Source organism: Hydra viridissima, unplaced genomic scaffold (assembly GCF_058129835.1).
Source record: "Hydra viridissima isolate aposymbiotic clone 2 unplaced genomic scaffold, HvirCarnegie_v1 scaffold_13, whole genome shotgun sequence".
NCBI classification, from domain to species: Eukaryota; Metazoa; Cnidaria; class Hydrozoa; order Anthoathecata; family Hydridae; genus Hydra; species Hydra viridissima.
Window position 1 is genome coordinate 3,706,056 of NW_028324312.1, and position 24,847 is coordinate 3,730,902.

The 24,847-nt window shown below is 29.7% G+C and overlaps 4 protein-coding genes across 13 annotated transcripts in view; 2 read left to right on the top strand and 2 right to left on the bottom strand.

Moving 5' to 3' along the window:
* Positions 1-70: 70 nt before the first annotated feature.
* LOC145195244 (uncharacterized) lies at positions 71-1,808 on the bottom strand. Its single transcript, XM_080073050.2, has 3 exons — positions 1,674-1,808; positions 1,370-1,441; positions 71-986 (listed from the first exon to the last, which is right to left on the bottom strand). Exons 2-3 carry the CDS (start codon positions 1,431-1,433, stop codon positions 382-384), a joined length of 669 nt encoding a protein of 222 aa, XP_079929176.2. The 5' UTR covers positions 1,434-1,441; positions 1,674-1,808; the 3' UTR covers positions 71-381.
* A 2,469-nt stretch (positions 1,809-4,277) lies between these two features.
* LOC145195242 (uncharacterized) lies at positions 4,278-9,916 on the bottom strand. 3 transcript variants are annotated; one of them, XM_090070335.1, is made up of 3 exons: positions 9,805-9,916; positions 6,385-6,459; positions 4,278-6,308 (listed from the first exon to the last, which is right to left on the bottom strand). In XM_090070335.1, the coding sequence occupies exons 2-3, from the start codon at positions 6,440-6,442 to the stop codon at positions 4,798-4,800; spliced, it is 1,569 nt and encodes a 522-aa protein (XP_089926461.1). In that variant the 5' UTR covers positions 6,443-6,459; positions 9,805-9,916; the 3' UTR covers positions 4,278-4,797. The 3 variants fall into 3 exon arrangements, with proteins under 3 accessions (XP_089926461.1, XP_089926463.1, XP_089926462.1); XM_090070337.1 differs by lacking the exon at positions 9,805-9,916 and adding an exon at positions 7,116-7,165; XM_090070336.1 differs by lacking the exon at positions 9,805-9,916 and adding an exon at positions 7,089-7,146.
* A 1,510-nt stretch (positions 9,917-11,426) lies between these two features.
* LOC149880106 (uncharacterized) lies at positions 11,427-16,671 on the top strand. 5 transcript variants are annotated; one of them, XM_090070710.1, is made up of 6 exons: positions 11,427-11,499; positions 12,656-12,842; positions 14,078-14,128; positions 15,248-15,358; positions 15,590-16,093; positions 16,386-16,671. In XM_090070710.1, the coding sequence occupies exons 2-6, from the start codon at positions 12,665-12,667 to the stop codon at positions 16,547-16,549; spliced, it is 1,008 nt and encodes a 335-aa protein (XP_089926836.1). In that variant the 5' UTR covers positions 11,427-11,499; positions 12,656-12,664; the 3' UTR covers positions 16,550-16,671. The 5 variants fall into 5 exon arrangements, with proteins under 5 accessions (XP_089926836.1, XP_089926835.1, XP_089926834.1 ...); XM_090070709.1 differs by having other exon boundaries at positions 11,428-11,503; XM_090070708.1 differs by having other exon boundaries at positions 11,432-11,503; positions 12,641-12,842.
* Positions 16,672-21,384: 4,713 nt separating this feature from the next.
* LOC145194930 (nucleoporin NUP188-like) overlaps positions 21,385-24,847 on the top strand; it is a 32,394-nt gene continuing 28,931 nt past the window's right edge. For all 4 annotated transcript variants that reach the window (XR_016446139.1, XR_016446140.1, XM_090070107.1 and 1 more), the window contains exons 1-4: positions 21,385-21,517; positions 24,146-24,200; positions 24,291-24,364; positions 24,467-24,542. Coding sequence is in view for 2 of the 4 variants with exons in the window: in XM_090070107.1 (XP_089926233.1) it covers positions 21,513-21,517; positions 24,146-24,200; positions 24,291-24,364; positions 24,467-24,542 (210 nt within the window). In the remaining 2 variants the exon portion in view is untranslated. The remainder of the gene's footprint in view (positions 21,518-24,145; positions 24,201-24,290; positions 24,365-24,466; positions 24,543-24,847) is intronic.

The window sequence follows — 24,847 nt, forward strand, 5'->3', positions numbered from 1 at the left end:
CAATGCGAATTACAAATGTTAGAAACAAATATTTAAATTCATTTTGGTGTAAGGGTAAATAACAGCTTAATGAAAGGATTTTTTCACTTTATCTTTCTATTTTTTAAAAATATATCGTTCACATGCTTAAAAATATTACAAAATAAATGCGCTTAAAAATGTTTGTTTTCTCCTAAGACGCTTTTTTTGGTAAATTACGAGAATACAAATAGTGTATCAATTCTCTATCAAGCTTTTTAAGTTTGACTTCATTTATCACCTAATATATAGTTTACCTCCAAAAAAATATTATTTTGGGTACTGAAGTATTTTAAATCATAATACAATTCGTACCGTTCGTTTGGTTCGTTTGGCTCTCGAAAAGTTTTACGTAAGGTTTTTTTACCACAGATTCGTACCCTTTGACGCTTTTGTCTCGATATGATTTGAAAAAGAGTTGGTTTTTTCCTTTGAAATATACTCAAGAATTTGGCGGAAAAGTTCGTAAGCCAGGTCTTGATTTAATAACTCCAAATAATTTTCATTTTGATTTGTATGTTGTATGTTTTTTAGTGTAGGTGGAATGTTTCGTTTCCAAGGTATTGCTGGTCCGTTATCATTCTCTTGTTTCGACTTTAGTTGTTGAAAATAATTGTCTTCGTCTACGGTATCTTTTCTTAACTTCTGTTCGGACTTCTTATATTCTTGAATGTAAGCTTTTAATTTTTCATCTACCTCATCTTTGTCCTTAATCTGTTCAAAAAATGAAGTCTCTGAGTCTTTATGTTTTTCGATTTCGTGCGTATTTATATCAAGCGTATTTTTCATATCTATGAGTTTGTTGTTAATGCTTTCTTTTAAATAGTTCAAAATATCTTCTTCTGTTATGGCTTTACTGTCAATCTTCTCTTTACTTACTTCATTTCGTGAGAACTGCGAACCCGCTTTTGACATTTCGTTTCTTCGTGGATGATACAGAGATTCCAAATCGCTAATGAGTTCGCCAACTTTCAAAATAAATTATATTTAGAGTTGCATATATTAACTAATTTACTTGTGCTAAGTTTCTTCTTTCGTAATTTATTATAAAAAGTATAAATTGCTCATAAAAAGTATAACAAATGTTAATGTACGAAGAGTTTGTAGATGTGGGACGTGGTTGTTATCCCGTGTTTATTACCCAACCTAATTCATGAGAAGAGTGCTAATTCATATTTAGATATGAATAGACTTCCCCTTATTATCAGTAAAAGTTTTATAGTAAAAATGTTTAAACCGGTAGATATGATGGGTCATGTTAAGACAAACCCATTCGTTGCATATAAAGCACACCAGTTATAGCGTAAAGAGTGCATGGTTACAATGAAATATTTAAATTATGGTTACTCACTTTTATCTTTTTGGAATTCTGCTGCAAAATACGGAAGAAGGAAAATTAGCATTATCCGCATCATTTTTTGTCCTAAAGTAAAAAATTGCTCATTATCCCTAGTTGAACATTGACACGTAGCGCTTAACCAATTTAAAATCGCTTCAAAAACTTCTATTGAATAGCACCAAAAAAAATGTTTCAAAGTAGATGTTCATTTTTTTTTCCTTGTTGAAAACGGTGTTACATTTTCATAAACAATTCGTAGTGCTAATAAATTTACAGATGCATAAAAAGAAAAAGAAAAGAAATATATATAACTTACTATGAATCTCTTTTCGATAACTTATTGATTTATGCTAAATGACAAGCTTTCATTTATACTTTTTTGTTACGAGTTAAGCATAATTAAAGTTCAACTGAGGAAGTAATTTGAGGAAATAGCATAATTGAATCTTATAAATACGCCCCTGAGTATTTTTCTTATGCGACAGTTTAGCTGACTGTTGTTAATCATTCCCTAAATGGTAATCTAATTAGCATTACGGACTCACAAATCGAACTGCAATACAATTGGTGCTTTCGTTTGTTTTTACTTTTTTATCTTTTTACTTAGTTTAAATCAAGAATTGGTTAAAGAATCTGATTGGTTAAAGAATCTTGTAATCAAAATTAATGTGATTAATATTAAGTTGCCGAAAGAAAAAATCGCCAAAAATTTGAGGATTTTCTAAAAGTTTTTTTGTAGTATTTTGATTTATCAGCTGATAAGCATGCTGCTAATGAAACAATATTGTTTTGTCTGAGAACTTTCATTTAAAATATATAATAATTATATATAATAATCATTCTCCGCAACATTTTTCGTCTTTTGATTTCTTAAATTCTATGATTTAGTATTTTTGTAAATCTCTTTATTTCACTTTTCACATTCTCTTTCACATTTGAAGCGTTTGAAATCAACCATTTTTACTTTTTTTTTGACCTTTGTTAATCCTTGCTGCTTTATTTCGTTTGATGAAAATTTTTTAAATCACAAATTTTAAAAATGGGATTTTTGTGTATAATAAAATGGAAAATAAAAAGAAAAAGAAAAAGAAAAAGAAAAAGAAAAATGGAAAATAGCAAGTAATTGCTTTTAGTTAGTATTTATAGTTAATGACATTTACTCTTTTAGTATTTAGAAAATTACAGTCGGTGTTTTAACATATTTATTAAGTTATATAGAAATAAAGTTGTCTCAAACACTCTTCAATATCAAGTTATCACAAGAACTCTGATGGGGGTAAATATACTTGATTGGATCGAGATTATAGACGTTGGAGAAAAATTCTTAATATGATAAGTAATTCCAATTGCTGTTTCAGATCATGACGCCATTATGCGAAAGATATTTATACAACGTTTTTGTTTGTTTGTTTTGAAATCCTGCATGCTAGATGCATCAAATCCGTCTTCTGATTAAAAAGGTTTAGCACTCTTTTGATTACCGCCTCTTTTCTCTTTAAAATTTAAGAAGTCGGCTCGTGAGCATTTGCTTTTTAATTAATTTGATTTTGTTTGTTCAAAGAGAAAAGATTTTTTTATGCATTTAAAATATTCCATGCGTAGTATAATTTTTGTGTCCTTTCCTTCCTCATTGCTTAAGATTCCGTTTCTTCCCCGAGTTCTGTAATCTTTTTTTTTATACTCCTCTGTCCTATGTATGGTATTTCCGGTCGCTTACGTGACTGCCTTATCTTGATTATAATATAAGATTTTGACTTATAAGTACTTATGTTCAGAAGCTTTTACTTGACCAACAAAAATGTGTTTACTGTAAAATTTCTGCAAAAGAATTTATATCAACTATTTTTAGCTTTTAAAATTTTTTTAAAGATTTTTTAAAGATTTTTTTTCAAAGATTCTTTCATGAAATGTTATTATTTCATTACTGATTATTATACATTACAAATTGCCCCCTAACATTTCGTCATTGTATAATAGAAAACTATCCAGAAAAATAAATAAATGTGATCGCTGGTCATAATCCTTTGTTTGTCATCATCTTAATCATTTGACGTCCTAAAATGTTGATTGCATGACACAGATTTCATAGTATTTAAAAATTATTTAAAAGCTGTTTGTTTTTAAAATTTGTTTTTCAAAACACAACTTGGTTAACAAGTCACGTAATTTTTTTGGTTCTGAAAAGCGAAATTTGAAGTTACTAAAGCCTATAAAGTTGAAATTCCCCTATTTGGTTGTGTGTATGAGTGTATGTAAACTACTTTTTATACATAAGATTATAAATACACCTGCAACTATATATTATAGTTATGGTGTATGCATTTTAAGTTGTCGCCCAATGAATTAGTACCACGTGAAACTTATATTAAAATGTCACAGTCCTTCAGTTCCAATTTATTTATTAGGCTTCGCTTTTAACCAAATATCTAAAATTAAATAACACAAAAAAGATTTTGTGTTCAAACTCTGTTCAATAAGTAGACAAGTTAAACTTAATACAAGTGAGTACGGAGCTATTTGTGCGTAACGAAATACTTAAATTTAGTTCGTGCGACAGACACATTAAACTTGTAGTAATTCAGGCGCATAAAGTTAAAAGTATGAAATAAATTAAACACGGAAAACCTGAAAAGGTTGATTTGAGTTCATTTAAAAAAGAATAACATACTATTAAACAGTAATAGTTGATTGTAACCTCATCGTTTATACTGGACATAAAGCTACAATAGACAGTTTAATATTTTTATACAAATAAAAATGGAATTTTTTTTTTGTTTTGTTTCGTTTAAGAAAAAACAAAAGGTTCCTTTCAGACATTTTTTTATTATTCATAATTGATTAAAGAAGCATTTAACCCGAAAATCATCTTAACCAAGTCTTTACTTACAACTTCAGTACAACTTTTAAGAAAAAAACGCAATTAAAGATAATTAAACTCTTTGTGCAAATCCATATATTCACATAACAAGTGTAAAGCTGTAACAAAAGTATTTTTAAAAATTATGTTACACCCTTCAAAAAAGACAAAAAACAAACAACGAAATCCAAAAATTGTTTCCCCTTTTGGTACGTTGAATCGATTGCTTTATCTTAAACAAATTTATCAAATAAATATATTGTTGAAATTCACCTTACAGATCGTCCCTAAAAAAAAGTTAAATAAATAAAAAATGATTGTTAAACAGAAACTTCATCATAACCAGTTTTCTCCATATACATGTGTAAAGTTTATCAAAGGTTGCAAAAAATCTTCGTTTTTTAATCTAGCGAAGTTTAACTTGGGTATGTACGCATCGTTTTATCTCCTTTGATAAAAGAGAATTAAAGTGATTAAAAGTTTCCCATAAATTTAAAAATCAGACTTTTTCCACGCAATTGACTTGATTTTTTTAAAAAAACGACGCTTCAAGAGTTTTCTATTTGTTGACTTAAGTTGAGCTTTAAACCGTAGTTTTGTTTGAAGAAGAACCGGCTGTGCTTGAATTTTCTGCCGACAAGTATTCACTGATCTTTCGATAAAGTTCGTAAATAGCTGTTTCATAATTCATTTCTGAATTATTATTTTCTGTGTTTCGCTTTATATTATCATTGTTTCTCTGAGAATCAAAGATACGTTGAAATCCTCTTGACTTGAAGATGATGTTTTGAGATGCTGTTGGTTTTACTATCAACAATTCTTTTTTCCCTTCTTTCTCCTGTAATCCGAGAGATTCTAATCTCTTCCATAGGTACTCTGCTGGTGAAAGATTACTGTCACCTTTTTCTACGGATTTGAAACCTTCACTTTTCGATTCTTTTTTTATAAGTTGCATGTTTTGGTTCTCATTTTCGTTATTTTTCAGCAACCCTAACGAGTTTAAATTCTTCCAAAGAAATTCGGCGAGTGATATGCTTTCATCACTTTTAATTGATTCTTTAGATTCTAGTTCTTTGTTATCAAATTCATCTCTCTTCCAAGGTATAGCAGGATTCAAAGATCTTAATTCTTCAATTTCAGATTCTTGTCTTTTCCACGGAATTGCATAAGGATACTTATTTTTATCATTTCCGTGAGATTCAATGGATTCATCTTTCTTCCAAGGAAGAGCAGGTCCCCCATTTGCCAATTCATCTTTCTTCCAAGGAAGAGCAGGTCCCCCATTTGCCAATTCATCTTTCTTCCAAGGAAGAGCAGGTCCCCCATTTGCCAATTCATCTTTCTTCCAAGGAATAACAGGTCCCCCATTTTCCAATTCGTCTTTTTTCCATGGAATAACAGGTCCTCCATTTGCCAATTCGTCTTTTTTCCACGGAATAACAGGTCCTCCATTTGCCAATTCGTCTTTTTTCCACGGAATAACAGGTCCCCCATTTGTCAATTCGTCTTTTTTCCATGGAATAACAGGTCCTCCATTTGCCAATTCGTCTTTTTTCCACGGAATAACAGGTCCCCCATTTGCCAATTCGTCTTTTTTCCAAGGAATAGCAGGTAGCCCATATGCCAATTCATCTTTCTTCCAAGGAATAGCAGGTCCCCCATTTGTCAATTCGTCTTTTTTCCAAGGAATAGCAGGTCCTCCATTTGCCAATTCGTCTTTTTTCCAAGGAATAGCAGGTCTCCCATTTGTTAGTTCGTCTTTTTTCCAAGGAATAGCAGGTCCCTCATTTGCCAATTCGTATTTTTTCCTAGGAAGAGGACCAGGCCACATACTTTCTTCTTTTGCAAGAGACGCTGCTGATTCATCCTTTTTCCATGGTATTGCATACGGTGGTGTGTTTTCTTCATATTTTAAAGAATCTACTGATTTTTTTTTATTGTTTATATCTAGCATTCTTCTTAATATATCAATGGTATCACTAATAATAAAGTTCTCGTTTTCTTTTCTAGTGGCATCGCTCTGCATATGGCGGTTGTTTGCTTCAGTGTTACTTCTTTTCTCGATTTCAAGATCGTCAGTAAAAAGATTTTCAACTAAAAACGAAAAAAGTACCTTGCTGATTTTGAGCTTTAAAAAAAGCATCCAAAAAAGGAAAAAGAAAATATTTACCATCTGCTTGCGACTGTAATACGAGAAGTAGAAGCGATGCGTAGATCAAGAGATTCATGCTCGAAGGATTTTACCCTGTAAATACGTTGAAATTAAGGGAAACTTATAATATCTGTCATGCAATAAAGGAATAAAATTCGTAAAGGTTGTAATCCGATGGTTTAAAATTTATATTTCGTTTTTTTGAAAATCACAATAAACTTATAAAAGAAAGATCATTTTGTATTAAATAAAATGTTTTAGAGATAAAAGTTTTTGCAAATAATTACTAAATAATTACTAATCCTCAAGACAATACTTTTAATACAATTCCTCAAAGATAATTGAAATCCGTGTACGGTAAATTGAAATCCATGTACGGTAAGGCCCAAATTTATCAGTTGTAATGCATTACGAATTAATGCAATACAACAGATAAAATCGGACTTAATCGTACACGTATATTTTTACACAATTGTTAAAAAAATCCAGAGATCAAATGATCAATAATCATTTTGTTAAATGATCAAATGATATTTATGGTATATACGTGCATGAATATAACAAAAAAAAAATAGTAAGTATTAGCAACAACAAACCAACTTTAAAAGCATTTTCTCAAATACTTATATTTTTTTTTTATATTGACTATATTGCATTTACTTATAACACAATATATAACGTTAATAAAATAATTAGTAGCATGAAGATGGAACTTCAAAAACCTTTAATGATACGTAAAATGCAATCACCAGTAATCAGCAGAATCAAAGTAAAACTGATTGAGAGGCTGTTTAACTTCTGTTTAACTTCTGTTTAACTTCTTTTAACAATTTTTAAGTCAAGTGGAATAAAGCTTAATCTTATTACAATGGAAACCGTGGTTACAACCCATTTACATTCTAACATCAAACAATGGCAGCAGTTTACGATCCCCCGCACTTTATTTTTCTTCATTGTCTACTTTTTTAAAATGTTTGTGCGTCCCCCTGTTTTGACAACTTGCAATTTATGAATTGATGAATTAAGAAAATTAGATTACTGTGAGAAAAGTTAAGATATTACATATAGCTAGCGCCATGTTATCATCAAATCAGCATGATAAATATCTTGCATTAATGAAGATAATCGTTTCATCGATATTTCCTGCTTAGCAAGAGAGATTTCTGAAATTCTAAATAAAAGAAAAGCTTTCGCGTTTTTAAAATAAGTTGATGAACTTGTGCTTTCATAAGGTCCGTATTTTCTCTACACAGTTGATCCTAAAAAAAGAGAACCTTTATGGATTAGAACTACAGGAAACTCTTCGTTTGACATATATGCGAGATTAAAAAGCCTTTTGAAACTTTTACTAAATGTTGTTTGTAAATTGTTTACGAGGGTGTCTTGATTGCATAATATTTTTTGTAATTTGCAATTTTTTTTAGTTTGGCTCCGAGTAACAGAAATCAGAATAGCAAAAAGCGCATTTAAACTGCTCTCAGTTTATCGCAACGGTTTTAAAGTTTCGATTTTAATTATTATCCCAAAGAAATGCGGTCATCATTTTCAAACTCGCTGCATGAATATTTAAAAATCCTCTCTTTCGAGAAGAGGTCCGCGAGCATATCTCTAAGTAACTCGTTTTTTTATATGCGTTGATCAGAATACCGACTAACATAAATACCAACTCTCTCCATAAAGCTAGCCTTTAAACACATTTAAAACACTCAACTCAATTAAGTTTCAAATAGATTCTGCATCGCCAATAAGAGTTTATTTTTAACATAATACAGCAAACGTTTCAGAGGTTTTTGTTATAAAAAACTATCTTTAAATTTTAAGTTAGCAAAATTTGTAGGATTCAGATTCCCCTGAAGCCCTTTTTGCCTCATCGGAAAATTAACTTTAAGAGGCATAAAAAAGACATACTCGGGAGCAAGTTTTTTTAAAATAAATTTATGTTTCAAAAGACAATCATAACATTTCTGTAAGCCAGCGTCAGCAATAGAATTAGTTTTGTAGTGCATGAATGGATATGAATGTATATAATGATGACTGAACAGTGTAAAACTTGCTGTGTTAATAGTAGTTTTTTTTAAACGCAATAATAGCTTTAGACAACCAACTTCCTTTCATTTTAGATTTAGGTTGGTTCCGCCTTTGTACACTTAAACATATATATATATATATATATATATATATATATATATATATATATATATATATATATATATATATATATATATATATATATATATATATGTATATATATATATGTATATATATATATACATATATATATATATATACCAAATATATATACATACATACATACATACATACATACATACATACATACATACATACATACATACATACATACATACATACATACATACATACATACATACATACATACATACATACATACATACATACATACATACATACATACATACATACATACATACATACATACATACATACATACATACATACATACATACATACATACATACATACATACATACATACATACATACATACATACATACATACATACATACATACATACATACATACATACATACATACATACATACATACATACATACATACATACATACATACATACATACATACATACATACATACATACATACATACATACATACATATATACATACATATATATATATATATATATATATATATATATATATATATATATATATATATATATATATATATATATATATATATATATATATATATATATATATACTGCTGCTGATTTGTATGGTATATAGATAACTGTGCAGATTATAAATGTAGTGTAAGATTACCAATTCTGTTTGCAACTGAGAAATAAAAACTGAGATGTAAAGAAAACAAGTTTGAAACCGATATTGTCTAATTTAAATTCTTTCTGCTGCAATAAGTCGACATAATGAGTCGACATAATGAGTCGACATAATGAGTCGACATAATGAGTCGACATAATGAGTCGACATAATGAGTCGACATAATGAGTCGACATAATGAGTCGACATAATGAGTCGACATAATGAGTCGACATAATGAGTCGACATAATGAGTCGACATAATGAGTCGACATAATGAGTCGACATAATGAGTCGACATGATTATAAAAAAGATAAAGTGCTTCAGACAAATCCTAAACTTCAAGATAAGGTTGCGTTTAAACTTAATGAATCACAGGTGTAAACAAACTAGTGTAAACAAGCAGGTGTAAACAGTTTGTCTTCATTTCATTTGATTCAAAATGAAAAAAAATTGTTCCAAACAAATTCTTTGAGATTTTCTTTTATTGCTACAAATTTTGTGAGAACAATTTAACGTTAAATTTTCTCAAGAATAAAATTAAAAGACAACCTGAAATTATACTAGAGCCATTTGTTTATTTTTCAACAATTTACAATCAATAGAAATTTATACCTTTCTTCAAATAAATAGACGACTAAGTTCGCTCAATTATAACTCCAGATTATATAAGAGTGATTTTTAACACAAACTTGCAAAAATATTTCTTAAGAGATTTTGAAGACCCTCAAATTCAAATAATTGAGTTAATCTTCTAAATACGTCAATAGTTTTGGATAATTTGTAATAAAATTCAAAGTTGGTATAAAATCTGCATTACAAATTTCCCAAGTCGTTTACGAGAAGAATATATTTTATTAAAACTCTAATTATCAACTGTTTGTTCTAAAAAGTCCTAAACAATCTTTTCGAGGACAACTATTTGAATTTATTAAGTTAATTTACTTCACATTAGTACTGGTATACTGAAAAACTGTTCGATGTCCCATATGAAGGTTTTGTAAAAGAAAACCAGTCACGACTTTGTATAGGCCACTTAATTTCAATAATAATGTTCAATAATGTGTTTATGTATTTAAACACATCATTTAAAATTATTACTTAACGAGGAAAAATAGTAACAAGGCAAAAATTTTATACGATCAGATACATTTTTGAATTATAATAAATGTACAGATTGCATAAAAAGAGTTGAAGGCCTGGCGTAAATAATTATAGAAGAAACAACGTTTTTACCCCATTTTAATTTTTGATCTTTTATAATAACATGCTAAGAAATTTCATTTTACTTCTTTTGGTTTCTGCAATACTTTTAGCATTGAAAAAAAACGAATATCGTGCTTTAGAGAAAATCTTCGTTTTGGGCGATTTATCGGTTACTGACAATTATGCGAAGGTGAAAAAGTATTTTATCAATTTGCTATTTTATTTCCAACGGCTCATAGACAGACTATAGAGTTTGTACGCGGCAAACATTAAAGATAATCCACGTCGCGGGCGTCCAAAAAAGTGGTTGATTTTTTCTCTAGAAAGATCAGAGATTAACTTTCGCGGATCTAAAATTGCGAGTTTAGCAGATGTTGTGTCGACCCATAAAACAGGCTGTTTTGGTAAAATACTTTGAACCAGTCTCCTAATTTGAATCCCAAATATTTTTTGATAAAAATTTTAAAACTTTGGTCACAATCGAAGGGAATGATTTGATCATAGAAACTAATTGTCAAATGTCCTGTCATTAAGAGTAAAGCAATCATCCAGTCTCATTTAACCATAAATCATGAACCATTTAAAAGTTTTAAGATGTATTAAAAATTGTTTCTAAATCTCTTCCTTAACTATCCGCGAAACTTTATTTATATGTAAATTATTCTGTTAAATTAATACTCTAACCAATTGATTTTGTTTTTCATTGAACATGAACAATGAACGTTCTGCAATCAAGTTTTTAAAGAATAAAAATTTTAAAAATTGCAGAATGTTGTTAGAAATAGGAAAAAGTTTGAATTTGCCAATTCAAAATTTGAAAAAAAATTTGAAATACAGTTTTTCAAATGGATGAAAGTGATGTATCATCACGTTTGCGAACGTAAATCTTAAATCTTTTAATGCAAAGGTAATATATTGAACAATTAGCCCAAATTGAATCAAGGCTTTTATTTTGTTTTGTTAACGAAGCACAAAATGCCTCAATTACCGGTATTATTTAGAGTTAAGCTCTCGAAAGATTTTAATTCAACGCGTTTCAATAAGAAAAAAATCTAGTAAACCTTTGGATATCTTGTGTACGAAAAAAAAAAAAAAAAAAGTTTAGTAGGTATTTTGTTTTTAATGTTTTCGCTTTTTTTTTAAGTTGATATTTACTTTTATCGTTGTAATTTACATAACTCTCTCTCTTTTTTTTAAATTGATTTAAAAAGATAACACTCCGAATAAACGTATGCACTCTCCACTAACTCCACTAACTGCTTTTAGCAAGTATGTCGGAATGCTTCTTTAAACTCAAAATAAAAATAAAAAAAAACTAGACTTGTTTAATAGGAAGAAGTTTTTTTATATAAATTTTACAACGCATATATGGTTCCAAAGTGTCTTTTTGGCTAAAGACATTGCTTCCACTTTAAAATATCAAATTTTTGTGAAAAGGCTTTTTAGCAACGCTTTTACGTAAAACATTTTTTAGCAACGCTTTTACGTAAAAAATTTTTTTAAACAGTGTTGGCTTGCAGCAAAAAGGTTTTTGAGCGGTGCGGCTTGTATCAATAAAAGAATTTGAAAAACGTGCTCAGAAAAAACATCAACTCCTGTCTTATTAGAATAACTTAAATGAGCTCAAAAAAGTCTTCCTCGTGTTTTGCAGGACACGGACGCTGATGAAAGTTTTTCTATTTAGATTTCCGTTACACAAATCCGGCGGCAAAACTTTCTGCTTTAATTTCTTTTTCTTTGAAAGTGCAAAAAGCTCATTTATAATTATTGTTAATGAGTGAGTTGTTCATCGACGCTGCTGCTTTGATGTCTTAATATAAGTTTTGACTGAAATTATTGACGCATTTAAAGAGGAGCAGTTGTATTAGTTCCTACGCTGATTGAAATCGAATGATTTTTGTCCTGACATTACAATGACAGATTTCGTACGTCATGTTCACCCCCTTATCGTAGAGTATAATACTGTCAGCTAAGTTCTAACAGTGCGTCATTATGTTTTTTATTGAAAGACGCGAAATTATTGGGAAAAAAAAGACTTTTACAGGTTTAAATGATCACAGGGTTCATTTGTGTGTGTGTGTGTGTGTGTGTGTGTGTGTGTGTGTGTGTGTGTGTGTGTGTGTGTGTGTGTGTGTGTGTGTGTGTGTGTGTGTGTGTGTACACACACGCACACGCACTACTTTTAATTCATGAAAAGTATTTAATTTAGTAAATATTGTTTATTAAAAATTTTAATAACTTTTAGTCATTGTTTCGTCAGGGAGCAAAAATGAAGTTTTGCATATTGGTAGTAACGCTAGTGGTTTCCGCGTACAGCGCTCCCATGAGCAACCAAGCGAAGAAGGCATTAGCAAATAAAGTCTTAAAAGAAGTATTTGTTGAAAATCAAGAGCAGATGAAAGATTATATTCGTCAGTTGGTCAAAGATACAATACAAGCAAATTCAAGCAAGTGTTAATACTCTTTTAACGTTTTAAGTTTTAGGATGTTATAATAAGGGACTATTTAAAAATTGCGTTCGCTCGAAGGCAGAGTCTCTTTTAAAAGAGAATAAAACGAATTTACGAATTAAGCATTGGCGTTTTCCTTTTAGTAGCAAATAACAACGAATAAAGTATAAACTTCTATATCAGTTTTTTGAAAACAAAATCGAATTGAAAGTAATTTAAATATTCAAACGTACAAAGTTGTAAGGTTCCAGAAAGTGATTTACCTACCTCATATTATTTGAACACTTTAGAACATTTGAACACTTTAGAACATTTGAACATTTTAGAACCCAAAACTGTCAGCCAATTATATTCGTTAAACTTGTTTTTAAGAATTGCAAATTATGTATAAATATAAACTTGTCTCTACAAAAACTTTCACTATTTTAAGCGCGTAAAAAGTTCTATTTTAATAAACTTCAGAAAATTCGGTTTATCTTGCATCAGTTTTTAACTTCTGGCTCAGTTATAGATAATGCGATGCGAGCAAACTGACTCCACGTTTAGTCTGTTTCTGTGTTCGGTTTCAATAATACTAATTTGGCTAAAGCCGAAAATTAACTTTTATACATTTTTTAAAAATCTACAAAAATTTTACCAATTTTCACTCACCCCTTTAAAAAGTCGAACTTTTCCACAGGGGGAATTCCCCCTCCTCCCCCCCCCCCCCCCTGTTTTAAGAATACTGCCTTAAATGACTGGTCTAGAAGTTTTTACTTTATTCGCTGTTATTCATTAATAACGGAAAAATAAAACCCTGATGTTTAATGTGGAGGTTTGATTTTTATGCATTGTTAATGATCAGAGATATTATGCCAGAAAACATTCCTTCTTTAAACTAATGATATATTTCTAAATTAGAATTGAAACTTTTTTTGTTCAACAGAAGATGCCAGATGAAACAAACATGGGGTTAAAAATCGGTTATTAGGATCAAATAAAAATCAAGTTGCAAGGGACAAGTTGGTTTTATTGGGGATTTTAACAAGGGCATGTTTGCATAAACATAAAATAGGAAGGGGATGAGGGTTGGGAGGGGATTTGAGGAAAAGAAAAAGAAAAAAAGGTGTTATTGATGATAAACTGTCTAAAATGTTTGAGCGAATGTAATATTTGAATGGTCCGTTAAAATCTTTGGATTTTGAAAGGTCTGAACAAGAGTAGTTTTCGAACATTCTTTTTTTTTTTTGTAGAAAAAAGCTACATGACCGATGACTTAGAGAATATCTTTAAAACTGAAACAGGTAAGTCCTTTCCACTAGAATTATTTATACCAATATTCCTCATGAAAATCTCATAACGCTGAAATAACCTGATATATTCGTCATATTTTTATTCTGGAAAGTACACATATATTTTATTACTCAAGTTAGGTGTAACTCAATTTTCTCCCATCCACCCCCCCACCCCACCCCCATCCCCCTAATTAAATGATTGATTATGATAGAGAATTTTATGCTTTTATTAAGAATCGTATAAAGACAGGTCTAAAAATCAATAGAAAGTACTCTAAACTGAAGTAGCGCCTAACTTGAGTAATATAACCTTTGGGTTATATTACTCAAGTTAGGCGCTACTTCAGTTTATGGGTTAGTTGACATAGTGTCAAAAAAGCCCATAACTATGTTATGTTTATTTGAAAATTATCCTGTCTTTGGAGCTGTAAAAAATTAATGTAGAAGTACATTACAGTATATTGAAAGGAAGATTATTATGCCATTAAATTATAGTATTAGATATCATGGTCCTTCTTATTGAATAAACTCTCAACCATATATTTTTATTCTTATAATTTTGTAGCATGTATGTAGCTTGTTTTATATCAAACTGGTTTGTTCATATAAACAGAATATTAATGGTATACAATTAAGAATTTATTGAAATTTTTGTAGTGGAATTACCAGAAAGTTTACAGTGGTGCAATCAATTTAAGTATATGCCATTTGAATATAGTGGTTTATTGTCATAAGAAGCATCACTAATTTGAACTATTTTTTAAAATGATCTGATTCAACTTTAGCTTCCTGACCAAGCTGTCAACTACTTTTTTACTTGCCTTCATGTTTTTGCATATGGAAATATCTGTTCTATGATATTTGGCTTGACAATTTCTCAAGCTGTAATTTTGGGAATCTTTTTTGGCTTTCAACATGTACCATATGATAATCAGTGAAAGCCCTTTCGTTTGCAAAATCTTACTAGATTATTTGGTTTAAAAAAGCAAGTTGTTACAATCCATCAGCATGTAGAAAATTGTTTAGTAGACCCCATCCCCCTCTCACCCCTGGTCAAAGATGAGGTCTGATTAATTTAATTTTTTTAACCATCTAATTTACATATCTATTCTTTATTAAAAATTTTAGAAAAACCTATTGATGAAGATAAAGATACCGAACCAGGCCTTGAAAAGGATATCTCCTCCCAAGAAAAGGAGTTGTTAGGCAATGAGAATGAATCAGGAACAGATAAAGAAGGCATGCAACAATTTTCTTTAATACTTCCATAGATATGTGTGTATTTTCTTTAATACTTCCATAGATATGCGTGTATTTGGAAGTAAATTTTCTTTCTTTAGTAGGGTGCAGATTTGGAAAGGTGCAGAAGGTGTATACTTAGAAGGGTGCAGATTTTTTAACAAAAAATCTGCACCCTTCTAAGTATACTGCTAAAGAAAGAAAATTTAAATTTTTTAACAAAATTTTTAGTGCTTGAAAATGAATCATCAGCTCAGAACTTTAAAAATGTAAATCAAATTGCCAAATTACTAGAAAATGTACCAAAACAGCTCGTTGATCAGTACTACAAGGAAAAAGCTGACCACAAAAAGAACATCCTAGTAAATTTAAGAGAAATGGCTAAAGAACCCAGCGTCTTTAAGAATGTTGCAAAAAAGGAAGAAAGTGAAAAGCAAGAGTTTGCAAAGAAAGAAGATAGTGCAAGCAACAAGTTTGAAAAAAATTTAGAAAAAGCTCTTGATGCAAATCGATCTACTAAAGATAGTAAAAACGAAGAAACAAAAAAATTTTCAAACACTAAAAAAGAAGCTGAATTAGTCAATGACCCAACTCTCCTTTTATCGGAAGGTTCTCCTGATATTCATCTTGAAAGTATAGCTGACGGAGACGAAGAAGTAAATGAAACCAAAGTTGATAGTGATAAAAGTGAAAATCGTTTCAGCGGTGAGGAGGACACAGAACTGGAAACTAATCGTAAGATCATGACTTTAATTCTTTCAATTTATTTACTTACTGTGCAATAAAAACTACTTCACATAAACAACGAAAATATTGACAAGAATACTTTAACTAAAAATAATTTGCGCCCGCTGCTTCAATTTCTATTATATTCGATTCGGCTCAACTCGAGTTGGTATCGGGTGCTATCTGATTGGATTTAAAAAAATTCAAATGGATTCATTTGCAGACGGTTTGTAAAGTTTTTTTCGCTTCTTACAGTTTTATTTTGATAATTAATAATTTATTGTTGACATTTTGCTTTCAGCTCTTCTCAAAGAATATTTAAAAAAAGAACTCAAAGAGAAGATAAAAGCAAAGATCAATCAAAAGTTTAAAGACAGTCTCCATACTCAATACTTGCAGAAGAGAGAAAGTTTAAAAGCAAAAATAAAAGAAGAAGTGAAAGCTGCTCTACAAAGCCTAATATGAATTTTCCCTGGAGGTTTTCCTCAGAAGTCTTTCAATAAGAATATCATTTTGTTATCATTTAGAGTAATTTTTTGTCATTACCATTAAGATCCATATTTTGCAAAAGGTTAATTATGAGTAAATATGTTGTTCTCATTATTTTCCTTATCTTAAAAGATACAAAAAAATTTTTAATGGTCATGGTAATGTTTTTCTGGAAAAAACTACTTGTTAGCGTTTTTTTTCTATGACTTGAGTTTTTACTGCAGATGAAGTTTACGTATGTAAAATCTTCTAAAGTAATTTTCGTAATTTGATCGTTTTAGCGGCGTTTTAAAAGTTTACAATACAAATTCCTGGAAAAAACTGCGGCGGAGGAACATCCCCGTTATGTTTTTCCGCCCACAAGAAAAATCTTTTTTTAAAGCAGCTCTTCGTTAATACGTTTAATTAGAAAAAGAGAGTTGCCATGATGCAGAGCCGTAACCACAATTTTGGTATTTGAGAGGTCTGGGATTCCTTTGACTGAGAAGCCTCCCCCCCTTCTTTATGGTCAAGATAAAATTTGAATACAATTTCACAATTTACACCTTCGAAAAGAATGTTGAAAACAATTCGAATAGAATGTTGATATTGTTATCGTGAAAATAGTTGACAATTGAATAAACCACATGTTACAAAAGATAAAGTTATTTTTGCAGACCAAGTGAAAAAGAAGTAACTCCTCTTGAAAAAGTAAGCTGCTATGTTACAAGATTGACTTTTACAGAATATCATAACTAATATGTTAGGAACATTTTTTGCAATTAAATGGAGTATTAAAAAAAAATGTTGTGCGATTTTCGCAGATATCAACAAGTTTACCTCAGGAAAATAAATGCTAACGAAAATAAAGACATTCCATATATTTTACAAAGATTTTCTTATGGAAAAAAAATATATATTTTTTTTGGGGGGGCCTTGACCCCCAACTCTCCCGGTGGTTAAGGCTCTGTGATGATTTTTGACTGATAATTAAATTTAAAGAAGTGTATCTTCTTTGCATTCGACATCTTCTTTCATTCAACGTTCTATCATTTGCCGAATTTCTTTTTCTTTACTACCAATAGCTACTAATAGTAGCTAAATTGATGAAAAATTTGGATTTCTTCTTGATGTGGAAGGGTTGTGCTTCAATACGGATATCAATCACTTAAAAGATCAATGTAAAAAATTTGGTGAAGTCTACAGTTCTGATGTGGATGGACGAGAACTGTACGAAGAAATTTTGGACTGTAGAGTGCTGCTTACTAGCCGTAAGGAAAAAATATTAAGTCCCAAGCAACTACTTATGTTTATAGTTGAATATGGAGACGAAAACGTTTTCCCTAATATGCGTATAGCATTGCAAATATTGCTAACAATAGCTGTGTCTGTAGCTAGTTGTGAAAGATCATTCAGTAAACTTAAACTGATTAACTCTTACTTGAGAGCTTCGATGGGCTAAAGCCGTCTCTGTGATCTCGCTTTACTAAGCATAGAGCGAGAAATTACCGAAGAAATTGATTTTGACAATGTTATTAAGAAATATGCAGCAATTAAAGCTAGAAAAATAAATTCGTAATATATGTTACATAAACAAATTGTTTATTTATAATGAATAATAAAGTTTTATTAAAAGTTTGTGTCATCATTTATTAAAAAACTGTTATTAAGCACTTTATGTGGGGGAGGAAGAGCGCGAGATAGGTGTTTGCCCCAGGCGCTATTTACCCTAGGTACGCCACTGGCTACTATTGACAACTTGAATTAACGAATCTCTATAAATGTATGTTGTTGTTTCATCTTCATTTTAAAAGTTTTTCATTGGCAACACCTAATTGTCACTTTTTTCCTTTATTTCATACCAGAAATATTTTAAAAACCTTCTGCTCATCATTTTAGTTTACGTGCGGACCTTGCTGAATATTCCTACGTAAAGTTTCCTTTAACAACTGCCCTTTTTAAATATCAAAACGTGAAAAGCTCCTTTCAGTTTAATACTAAAATAAAAAAGATGATTATAGAGAAAAGGCTTAATAAACTAGAATTTTATTAAACTAATTTTAATGCCTACTGCTATACACCGATAACGATTTTGAGTTACAAATAATAAAAAAAACCATAGAAAAACTAGCAAACATTTGAACATTCAAGCTTGATATCATTACATACTTTTTAAACCTATGCAACCAATCACTGTTAATTGTTAATCAACTATTATAGTAGTAACATGGAACAAACAACATGGAACAAACAGTTGGATGATCCTAAACTTGATAATTGAAAAATTTAATAAGCCAAAACTTAAGGTTTTTTTTCTATTTCTTTACAAGAAGTCTTTTCGCTTATTTGTAACTAATAAAGCACCAAACCATTTGAATTCAATTCAAAAAAGTTATTAAACTGAATTTTTAAATAGTTTTTACATCATGATTGTAATAAATAAAATTTGGTAGGAATATTTTGATTTTTTATGATGTGTGATCCAAAGCGGAATAATTGTACAATCGGTATTAACCCAAAATATACCATTCGGCGGAAAAAGAATTTAAAGCACTTCTTCTAGGAGGAGCTCAAACATAGGCTACCATATTACTGATTAAAGCATACATGAAACTAATTGAAATGATTGGAACTCAGTAATTGGTTACACGGTTATGATCTTAAAACTGCTCTTCTAAACCATCGTCTTTAGTATCAATATTTGATATCTAGTTGTTGTTATCAAAGGCGAGGTTAGTGTCTCCGCATCCCCTTCACATAAAAGCTTCACACTCAACGCCGTTAATGCATGTTCTCAAATTTTTTTGTCTTGTTTGTTCTCGGTGATAACAAACATACTTTTTTTCCGGTCTGCAACATTTCTTTATAAACAGTATCAAATGTTAAGTTTTTAAAATTTTATATTCTACCCGCTATTTTACATGTTTACATTAATCTATGGTAATTTAAAGACCGGAATTTTTGTTAAATAGTTTTATGGCATTATAAAATAGGGGTGGTTCATATCACAGTAAATAAACCTGAAGAGGTTTAACTTTAAAAGTCTAACTAGTCGTATGTCAATTTGTGTGTTCTTCACACTCATATTAATAAAAACTTTCATATAAAATGGAAAAAACAGATTTTAAACTTGGAATAACTAATTTTTTTCGACCTTTAATATGTTTGCAGACATATGACTGGTTAGAAAAAAAACATATAACTTAAAACTTGTTTGAAAAAGTTGATTTCTCAATTTAATGTTTTATCTTCATTGAGAGCAGCACCATTTTAATACCAAAATATGGTTCATCAACTATAAAGCAAAATTTTATATCTAAACTTGAGTAATTTAAAAAAAATTTAACTTTGTTTGATTTTAGACAAACTAAAGCGCTAGGAGAGAAAAAAAAAATTAAAAAAAAAATTATTTGGGCTAAAAAAATACTGTGAAACATAACCTTTTTTTAAAAACGCAAAATTCGTGTATTTTCAAGAACATGCATTAACGGCGTTGAGCATAAAAACGAGCGTAGAAAAATTTTTGTCATTTTTTTTTTTTTTGATAACCAGTCTAAATAGTTTGATAACCAGTCTAAATAGTTTGATAACCAGTCTAAATAGTTTGATAACCAGTCTATATAGTTTGTTTTATTTTTTTTTGATAACCAGTCTATATAGTTTGATGAACATACAAAAAAGTAACAACTCGTTCTTTCAAATGAAATAATCTAACAAGGTTTTGCACACAGAATAGGCTTCTATAGATGTAATACTGCACGTGTTAAACACAAAAAACGGTTTGAATATCTCGGTCGATCAAGGGCAGTCAAGGCTCAAATTTCTCGGAATCCAGTCTCGAAATTTTAATCCGATGTCAATAAGAAAAATTGCTATCAGAAATGTGGTCAGGAAGGATCTAAAGGTAAAGTTAAGAACCAGGATTAAGAAACCCCTGATTTTCCTAAGTATCAAAGAAAAAAAGATTTAAAAGATCAAAGAAACTTCTGAGCTTCGTGAAGAAGAAACCAACGACCATCCTCTTCTTAGATGAAAAAATGTTCACTATTGAGTTTGTATCAAAAAGCAAAAGCAATTGTTTTATTAGAAATAAACCAGTCCAGATAGTTTAAGAGCATGTAAAGTATACATTCAAGACCAAACATCCGGCTACAGTTATGACATTCGGCTTGATTTCTTCTGACAGTCTTATAATGTCTTCCGGTCTTCATCAAATCTGGTCAGAAAGTTGACACAAATGACTACATTCGAATTCTGGAGAACCATGTCAAACACTGGATTGATGCCCAATACTCTCCAGCAGGATAGAGTACTTCCATATACATCCAAAAAGACCCAAAAGAGGTGATTTTATGAGAACCTGCCAAAACACTTGTAGAAAGAGTTATGGCCATCTGGATCTCTAGATTTGTCACCTCTTGATTATTCAATATGGGGGTATGTGGAATCAAAGGTTTATCAACTTCCATAAAAAATTGTCAACTTCCTGAAAGCTATTATAATGAAGAAGTTTGACAAGATGCCCAAAGATTTTATTCAGACAACCTTTTCCAGGTTCAGGAATCGATTTGAAGCTATTATTGATTCTGAGGGAGAACATACTGAATTAAAATGTGGTAAACTTAACTCTAAACGCTTTTTTTTTAAATAATTTTTCTTTTTGCATAAAACTTTGGTCAAAAAACTAATTTTTTAGGAAAATAAAACATTTACCTAATGCAATCGCATTCTGTAAATGTTTTATTTTTGTTTACTCAGATATTACAGTTTCGGTCAGGTATATCAAGTTCGTGTATATTTTACAAGATACAAACAAAATTAATAAAAAAACCCGCGACGGGTTTAAATACTTATGTAGGTTCAGAACATTATGCCTTCCTGTCTGGTTCAAATTTGAAGGGCATAAAAATTTCTTTTAAAATCCCATATATGTATATATATTTGTGGTTTGTTAAAAAAAATGATGTAAGTACTTTCTCTAAATGTTTGACTGCAAGGTAACAATTATTATCTTTCCTGGCTGTGGATTTAGTTTAGCGACAATTTAAATTATGACCATTTCAATATATAATAAGTATTTAATAGTAAATATTACTCAAAAAGAAAAAGAAAAAAAAAAAAAAATCTCAGATTTTCGGTAAGTCACAGATTTTCTTTTTCATATGAAATTGATGCATTCATGCATAGCTTTTATTTTAATTGTTATGTTAATTCAAAGTAAAGATTTTGCTGGTGGCTTTATTTTTACTCTTACTTCTCCTAGCTACCCATTAAAACTAGCATTTGGCCTCTCTAAAAACTAATGAAATTTCTTAGAATATTATTTTCTTGATAATTGCTTTATCAGAGATTACTCAAGAGTCATTGGCTGGCCCAAGTTGAAATTTGGCTGACAAAATTAATCTCTCTCGAGAAAAAATTTACATTTGAAATGCTCTAACTTTAGACCAATTAAAGATAATTGGTTCAAATCTTCACCAATGGTGCTGCATTTTATACTTAACAAGAAAATTACAAAAAATAAACCATTTAAATCCCTTAGAAAACAAAAGTTAACTTGCATGTTGTCACAAATCAATATTGAAAAAGTATCCAAAGTCACTTTTGAATCTATTCCATGCTATTTCAGTTCATCTAATTGTCCATATGCTACCAAGAGTGTTTTGTAATATGAAATGCTTATACACGGCTATTCTCTAACTCCACAACTAAAAAAGTCAACTTGTCTTACTGCTCCTGCAGTCAAAAAATTGTTTTTTTTTACTTTTAATCCTACTGCCAAACCATCTTTCTTTACATCTTGCACTAATTTGTATTTATATATGTATTACTGTCTGATAGTTAAGTAGAGGCATATATAGTCTATTGTAGTCATTAAGCATTTTATTTTATAATTTTTTAACTCCGCATATGCACTAATAGTAATAGTTATGTAATAACTATATAATTTTCAGTAAAAACATGTGATACTATGCAGCCATTATTATAATTCTTGAAGGAGTGATGTATTAACCATAGGTATATAAAAAGTAGACTATTCTTTAAACAGATATGCACAATATTAATATTCTATAAAAGTTGATGTTTTTTAAGAAAGTGATTTTACCTTTCTTTCAATCCAAAAGATCTCAAGGAAAGTTGTATTGGAGAAAAAATATTAAATAGTTTAATCTTCTCTTTATGATAAAGCACTCAATATGATTATGTATATTATGTAGGTGATAATACATATTAAATAATGTGTTTTAGTGGCTGCTCAAGAGATTCAAGGTTGTAAAAAAAATGGTGATAAAATAGTAAACTTTCTTATCACATAAGATTGACTGAACATAATGTTTCATACAATTTTTTATAAAAGTATTTACAAGCTGTAATCACTTTTCTGGATTAAGAGTAAGAAAAATTGGATCAATTTTGAGCGCAGTGAACAGATTCATTGATCTTTGAGTGATAAAATCTGAATCTTTTCCTGAAAGTGTGCAACTAGTTTTGGATCAACTCTTCTGAGATCAGTTTTCATTGGTGGTATCTTTAGAGCAGCAATCATAGCCTCTTTTTTTTTTGTTTTTGTTTTTAAGTCATAAAAGAGGTGTTGTAGGACAAGACCAACTGTGAGGAAACAGCTTGAGCTTAATCTAGAACTGGTAATTGATAACAATTAGTCACACATTAGTGTCACATATTGTTTTAATAATATTTTGAGTTTGATTCAGTTATTGCTAAATATTATTATAAATATTACTCACTAAAAATGCAAACTATATGCAACATACATATTCACATAAGAATATAAACATTCAGTCACTACTGAGCAAATTCATTGAAACTTTGATGAATTGTCTTTGTTTGCCCAATGAGTTCCAAGATCCAATTAAAACCAACATAGTTGTAAACAGAAGTAAAATGAACACTATGCAGTTTGCTAATGAGTTTATCAGATTTAATAGATTAGTTGACAAAAGCAGAAAAGTAAAAATAATTAAGCTGTTACTAAATATTGGAAGAAGGTCATGAAATTTTCAGGAGTTACTTTTTTCATCAAATAACATTTAAACACCTAGCCAAATAATTTTTCAAGAAAATTTTTTTTTTGAATTGGTGTTTCTGGGTCTAATATATATATATATATATATATATATATATATATATATATATATATATATATATATATATATATATATATATATATATATATATATATATATATATATATATATATATATATATATATATCTGTACCTCGGAGGGATACAACACTATGTCCATTTTTTTCCATATTGACTTTATTACAGACTTAAAATCAGCTTTTCTCATATTTCTTAGAGGAATAGAGCACTATGTCCAAAACCAGTTAGAACCGGATATAGCATGTTTTAAAACAACACCAAGTCCTGTGCCAATAACACTTTTTGTTGAAAAAAAGTTTAAAACTCCTCTCCTGTAAAGTTGTGAAAATGGACATAGTGTTCTATCCCTCCGAGGTACAGATATATATATATATATATATATATATATATATATATATATATATATATATATATATATATATATATATATATATATATATATATATATATACATTTGTTATTTTAGGTCTTCAAGAGAAATATGGAATATAATTGCAGGAAGATCTTGTCTAACTGATCCAGTAATTTTTATCATAAAAATATATTTAAATAGTCTATAATTCACTCTTCCCATAATACTTTTTTTGTAGCAATAATAATTCTGTTACTAGGAAGCAGTTAAAATTGAGTTAAATCAATCTAGTGATTTTATTTTCAATGGAATTGAGTCTTTCAAACTTCCCAAGTAAGAGGATTTTATTATAGATATAGTATTTTATACAATGTAGATTTAACATTTATCACAATTGATTTACATTTTGTAATAATAAGAATTTTTGATTTACAGTTCAGCATCTGAGGCAAAAGTAAAGTCATCAGCGGTGAAAAGAAAAGATTTAATCATTGAACTAAGCAAACTGCTTGTGAGTTGACTTGATGTACTAGAATTAATGTATGGCGTATGCGTGTTAAAATTTGGCACTTCTGAAACAAAACCTTAGAAGAGAAAAAATTTTATTTCATCAAATAAAATAACCGATAAGGTTTAGTTTACATCAAGGTAACTGCCTTCAGCAGTGATCACTGCTTCAATCTGAGATCATAACTTTGAGAAGGACTTCTTGATATATTTATCTGTTAGCCCAGTCCAGGCTTGAGATAATGAGCTGATGAGTTGGTCAGTGTTAGGGTTTTGTTGCTTACAAGATTTTGCTTGAACTTAAGCTGA

Coding starts and splice junctions, on each gene's coding strand:
- LOC145195244 (XM_080073050.2), bottom strand. CDS start 1,433: ATGATGCGGATAATGCTAATTTTCCTTCTTCCGTATTTTGCAGCAGAA. Junction 987..1,369: donor AGAATTCCAAAAAGATAAAA/GTGAGTAACCAT, acceptor TTATTTTGAAAG/TTGGCGAACTCATTAGCGAT.
- LOC145195242 (XM_090070335.1), bottom strand. CDS start 6,442: ATGAATCTCTTGATCTACGCATCGCTTCTACTTCTCGTATTACAGTCG. Junction 6,309..6,384: donor ATTACAGTCGCAAGCAGATG/GTAAATATTTTC, acceptor TTTCGTTTTTAG/TTGAAAATCTTTTTACTGAC.
- LOC149880106 (XM_090070710.1), top strand. CDS start 12,665: ATGAAGTTTTGCATATTGGTAGTAACGCTAGTGGTTTCCGCGTACAGC. Junction 15,359..15,589: donor ATCAGGAACAGATAAAGAAG/GCATGCAACAAT, acceptor CAAAATTTTTAG/TGCTTGAAAATGAATCATCA. Junction 16,094..16,385: donor CACAGAACTGGAAACTAATC/GTAAGATCATGA, acceptor TTTTGCTTTCAG/CTCTTCTCAAAGAATATTTA.